This window comes from Urocampus carinirostris, chromosome 9 (genome assembly GCF_059441175.1).
Source record: "Urocampus carinirostris isolate Australia breed hairy pipefish chromosome 9, RoL_Ucar_1.0, whole genome shotgun sequence".
In the NCBI taxonomy this organism is placed as follows: domain Eukaryota; kingdom Metazoa; phylum Chordata; class Actinopteri; order Syngnathiformes; family Syngnathidae; genus Urocampus; species Urocampus carinirostris.
The window spans coordinates 23,900,221-23,906,263 of record NC_142357.1 but is presented as its reverse complement, the minus strand read 5'-3'; the positions used below and the strand labels follow the sequence as shown (position 1 = coordinate 23,906,263).

At 38.8% G+C, this 6,043-nt stretch overlaps 1 protein-coding gene across 1 annotated transcript; it reads left to right on the top strand.

Moving 5' to 3' along the window:
• Nucleotides 1-2,143: 2,143 nt before the first annotated feature.
• On the top strand, nucleotides 2,144-4,719 carry LOC148359646 (N-acetyllactosaminide beta-1,3-N-acetylglucosaminyltransferase 2-like). The gene is made up of 2 exons (XM_088343315.1): nucleotides 2,144-2,192; nucleotides 3,255-4,719. The coding sequence occupies exon 2, from the start codon at nucleotides 3,259-3,261 to the stop codon at nucleotides 4,648-4,650; it is 1,392 nt and encodes a 463-aa protein (XP_088199441.1). The 5' UTR covers nucleotides 2,144-2,192; nucleotides 3,255-3,258; the 3' UTR covers nucleotides 4,651-4,719.
• Nucleotides 4,720-6,043: the final 1,324 nt, after the last annotated feature.

The window sequence follows — 6,043 nt, the reverse complement described above, 5'->3', positions numbered from 1 at the left end:
CTTCTCGAAAGTCTCCTCTTGGCTGCACATCAGCGCCCGTGGCTTTGGGGTGTCTACGTTTTCACCGTTGGACTTCCCATCATTCTTTTCATTAGTTTCATGTGGCCCGACAAAGTGAGCTGAGCTTTATTTATCGATTTCTCTCGATAAGTTTGTTTGGCGATGAATTGATTTTATTTTGTTTTTGTACATTCATGCCTGTTTGAATTCAGAGATTCGGCCCCCCTGACCAACAGTATTGCTATAAGAAGTCTGACGACGTGCAACCAGATGATCCTGTGAGCTCACAAGAGAAACACTCAAACCAGAATAACGGTAATTGTGTTTCATATGAGGAGATGCTCTCTGTGGGAAATATTGCATGCAAATAACATGCTCTCTTCTTGTGTTGAAAGCGGACAAAACACCAGCAAGAAGAAGAGACACTCATGGTTACCGCAGCAACAGTCACTAAGACGCAAAGATTCAAACGAGCCATGACCTAATCCGTGCGCGGCTCTTTAGTGCTGCTGAGTGGCTCTCTGGCGCTTTGTCAAAAATGTTTACAAATTGAAAAAGGGGAAGAAAATCAATTTTTTGTTTTGCTGTTTCACTGGTCTCGAGTTGTAAATGCATGGCATGCTGGTTGTCGCCTTGAACGTAGCAATGTCATATATTGTAGTGGCTGTCAGGATTGAACTCAAGCCTGGAGAAGTAAGCTGCAACGCTAACCTACGGGGATGCTCTCTTTCACTTCTTTTCCTCTCTCTTCACTGTGTGTGATCAAAGAGCTGAGCAGACTAAGCTCCGCCCTTTTAAAAGGACAGTATCACAACCGGCTTTTTTCTTTTTTTATTAATGAATGCATGCTGCTTTTTTGCTTTTGGCACCCAGGTAAGAGGCACGTTATGCATTTCCATTTTGTGTTTTTTCGAATCCACAAAATAAAAATGACATCAAAAATTGGATTTATTTGTTGCATTTCTTTATTTTATTTTTATAGCCATGAAAAGTACTATATTTCACGAGTATTATAATTAAATTTAACATGAGGTGGTATCTTACAACAAAGTAGTCACATGGTGCATCATTTTCCACAGGATGCGCTGCATCCAACTTATTCATGTTGATAGTAGGATAATATAGCTTATATACATACAGCATCTGTTGCATTTGTATGAGGCTTTTAGTTTAGTTTTTTGCTTTTTTTTGGAATGTAGGACCACTCCTCTTTTATTGACTTGCAAATTTTCCTTGCACGGAAAAAAATCATCCGTTTGGAGTATCGTAATTCCAGTAAAACCTGACAGTGGCTCTGGAGTGATTTAACTTAAAATACGTGTCATCAGGAGAGAAAGAGTTGCAACATTGAATTAGCTGCTTGACCTGTTCTGCAAGAGGGCTTCAGGAAGGGTGGAAGGGGTCTTTAAAAAGAGTGACGTGTTCTTATAAAATCCATCTAGTTTACAGTTTTTGAAATATTGCAATGGAGGAAGCATCTATTTTTTGAAATATAAAAACACTGATTTACACAACCTATGGGAGCAGCATCCTTTGGTTACTCTTCTTTTAGTCCTTGTCTTGACTATGGCTTAATGGGCGGAGCACCGATGAACACAGTGGCAGTCTCTATATGAACTCCTCCAGACAAACTTTTCTTTCAGTTAAATTCTACCTTAATCTGGAGGGTGTCATTGGTCTGTGGACCAAATATTTGAGATTTTTCCCCCCCAATAGCCGACAACACAAATTTCCAGTTGTCAGAAGTGTTCCAGTATCAGAAGTCCCGGGCCATAAAAGGTAAGCAGAACAGGCTGAAATAGAAATTTTACCTTTCAATAAAAAAAATTTCTCATGACATAACAAACAGAACGATGACGTTACTAGACAAAATACTACAAAACTTTGTACTTCAAATTGTATGTTTTAAACTTTAACAGTTCATGTTTTAACGTTAATTTCACAATATATTATTGCAAAAACCTACAAATTCTGTCTTGATTTTTCAGACAACCAAAACAAAGTACTTGCTATTGATTTGTAGTCTTTGTTGTATTCCCGTAAATCTGTTCCAGGTTGACGAACTTTATTAATAGCTCAATAATTAGCCAAATATTGGCAATTACTTTTTATAGGAGTTTTTAATGATCACATTTTCTTTTTCAGACAAATATGTATAATGATCCGAAAGTAGCCATGGATGCCAATAACAGGTACATATACAACTAGTGCATAGGTTACCACCTACTTTTTGTTACTGATTTGCACAAAGGGCTACCAGTTTGAAATACATTTATAAAATAACAACATATTTTGTTATATATATGTTGTTACCTGGTTGCAATTATTAGAACTTGACTTTAAATTGGCTCAGTCAACCACTAAATAGCGCAACTAGGCTGTACTTGTCCAAGACACTCCACAGCAAACTGTGACCTTACGACCCTAGTGGTTAAGGGCATATTTTAGGAGAATAGGCTTTCAAGGTTTGAATCATACTGTCATAAAAATTAAAAAATAATTAGTTGGAAAAAAAAGATATGTATGGAGCTTGCTGTGCTTCAAAACTCCTGTGAAATTGACTTTGTCAGAAAACACTGAACAACAAGAAGTCTCTATAAGCAGACCAATGTATTGAGAGTCAGTTTTCAGATTCTTTTCATTCTTTGAAAACCGCACTGCGGACAAGGAATAATCGTCATAGCAACCCAAAGTTGTAGTTTGGCATGAATGGAGGGGACGTGTCCCCCACAGTATTAAGCAAACACTGATAATATTCAGGGTTGGGTAGGGTTACTTTAACTTGATTACTTTCAATTACCTTTAGATTACCCCAATACCAAATATGCTAATAAAAGACAAAAGAAACTAATTATGAATACAATTACGACTCACAGCGCATGGTAAGCTTTCTCTCCTGGCTTTGATCTCTTTGATCTCTGGCAAAACTAACATAAAATGCGACAGAAAAAAAATTAAAATAAATCCAAACAGCTTGCCAACATCATTTTTGCCGTTCCATGTATTCCGTTACTCCCTAAGCCTGCACAAAATTTAGTAATTTTATTCATATTTAGTTTCTTTGTCTTTTATTTGCATATTTGGTATTGGAGTAATCCAAAATTAATTCAAAGTAATCAAGTTAAAGTAACCCTACCCAACCCTGTTAATATTATGTGAGCACTTAAAATGCCCCCGCCAATGAAGCCAAACCTCTGCTCTTGTTGCAAACTATGCAATCATTGTCAAAACTAAGCCATGTTGTGTATTTACAGTTGAATGGCACATTGCCGTCGACGCTGGTGTCGAAGGTTGATCTACGTGTGCAGCCCGTGCATCAGCCTGGTCCTTCTTTTCCTCTGCGCCGGCATCATGGTGTGCTCAAACATGAATAAGACGTCACCACAGACAGCCATCATTTCGATGCATTCTCTGAAAAGCAAACACTTTGTGGCCTCGGGAGTTTATCATAATGAAAGCTTAGCCTCTACGCCTAAAATTTTCTGGAAGCTTCAGCAAGAGGCTTATTGGAACCAACTGCAGTCGGTCATTGACCGTTATTTCAACCCTATCTTGAACCCCCAAAACATCCATAAGGGGTTAATCGATAATCCCTTTCACGCCTGGCTTCTGGAGCTCAGCTTTTCGCAGATTGACTTTGATCAAAAAAGGACAAAAATTGAGGATTTACCGCAGCAGGTGCAAGACTTTGCAAAGCACATGAAACGGAGAAACTACCCGGTTGTCATCCAGCCTCCGGGTGAAATTTGTGGAGCGGGATCCGCAGATGAGAGGGAGCCACCGCTGCTCCTCTTTGCAATTAAGTCCATCGAGAAGAACTTCAAGAACCGTCAGGCCATCAGAGACACCTGGGGCCAAGTGGGCTGGGTGACCTCAAAGAGAAATAACAACAATCCAGGACAAGAAGTTGGAGGATATATCCGCCGAGTCTTCTTGATCGGCAGAGAGCATCCTCAACATGTGGGATCGGATGTATCCAAGTTGCTGCTGACGGAGGGTCAACAATACAGCGATATCATTCAATGGGACTTCCATGACACGTTTTTCAACCTTACTCTGAAAGACGTTCTTTTCTGGAGCTGGTTTTCCAAACACTGTGGACAGACTCGCTTCGTATTCAAGGGCGACGACGACGTTTTTGTCAACACATTAAACATGATCACATACCTCCAAAACCAGCTAGCAAGTCCAAAAACACAACTCACCATGCATGAGTTTATGGTCGGCGATGTCATCGGTGCAGCTTTTCCCAATCGGGTTCACCAGTCCAAGTACTTTGTACCAGAGAGCTTCTACAAAGGCATCTATCCCACCTATCCTGGAGGGGGAGGAGTGGTGTACTCAGGCCAGCTGGCTAGACGTCTTCACAAAATCTCCAGGAGAGTTCATCTCTTCCCTATCGATGACGTCTTTGTTGGGATGTGCATGACCCGACTTAACACGCACCCCATACATCACCCGGGTTTCCTCACGTTTGACTTCCCCAACAAAGAAGAAAAGGAGTTGTGTTCATACCACACCATACTACTGGTCCATAAAAGAAGCCCTACTCAGCTAATTGATCTGTGGGACGGTTTGTTGAAAACACTGAATCAGTGTTGGCATGTGCCATTGAGGACTACTGACAAGAAAAGCGCAACAGATGTATAGCAGATAAGCAAATAAGGTGCCGTGTATCCTCCAAAATGATCACCAAATGAAAATACACCGTATGCAGTATTTGACATGAATGAGTGTTTGTAAAGATTTGCATCATCGCCTTTTTGTTGTTTTCAGAAGAGTTGAAGAGCTCGTTAACATCCGGGTTATTAAATGGATATAGTCTGTGCCGGAGCCGATCAGTTCCAGTGAGGGTTATTCACAGAATATTTCGGGCACAGAATAAGGCTGTGTGATTCACAAGTGTACACTCAAAATGACTGACAGTTACTTTTATACTGGGAGGGTGGTCCCAGGGACCAAAACCTAAAGATAAGGACAATTGGAGAGTGAGGTGTAGAATAAATCCTAAAAACAGGGAACCTTTGTCCAGGCCAGTTCTATCAGGAACCCTTTTTGTCTGGCTACATGGTTAACATATTGGAGACGCTAAATAATTACAACTAAATAAAGGAATAAATCAATTAGTCAATTAATTATGAATAAATAAATGAATATGTTATGAATTAATAATTATACTATATATATATGTAGTGACACATTTCAATATTGCAACCACTTGAAAAGCAAAACCTTTATAAAGAATGTCGTAAGTTTGTGAAATTGAAGTAAAGCTAATTTTTAAAAATAATAATTTCAGATTTCAAACATCAAGATATAAAACAAATTTCTTGTTTAAGTTTAAAACATCCAATAAAGTGTGTTTCACTTCGTTATTGCGTCCCACTTATTGTTGATGCTTCACAAGAAATTAGTTTTATATCTTTAATGTTTGAAGTCTGAAATGTGGCAAAGGGTCACAAAGTTCAAGGGGGCCAAAAGGTTTTGCAAGCCACTGAAACTCCATGTTTGCAGGTTGTCTGGAATGAGTGTTTTTGTCTGTACAAGGGAATCTCCTTGCATTAACTAACATTATAGCTGGAAACTTTTTGTGGTAGTAACTTCCAGACTTTCACCAGTCGAAAACTCAGACGCCCTCTTTTTTTCCATCATTGATTCTGTGTTAATAAATTGTGTGTTCAATTTTCTTGGGATTAGTAATTCATATCAGAATTCAAAGAAATAACCTAATTTAATATTTTTATCAGTGTAGGAATTTCTAGCATCCCTCAGAGAAATAAAAGGTTTATGGTGGAGCACAAGCAACACCTAGATGCAAATTTGTTTATTGATGGCAGTAAAGAATAATTAGTTTCAATCCTAACGATTTTGAAAATGAAAGCTAGGCAAATCCCCACACAGACAATACTAAGAAGTCAAGTTTGAGTTTTTTAAATCAGGTCTGGAAGGCTTTGGGTGCAACAGTTATGTCAAGATGAGTTGAAATTAGTTTATTAAGTTTTTAGTAAACCCTCAAAATTCTGCTCTGTAAGATTTAAATATA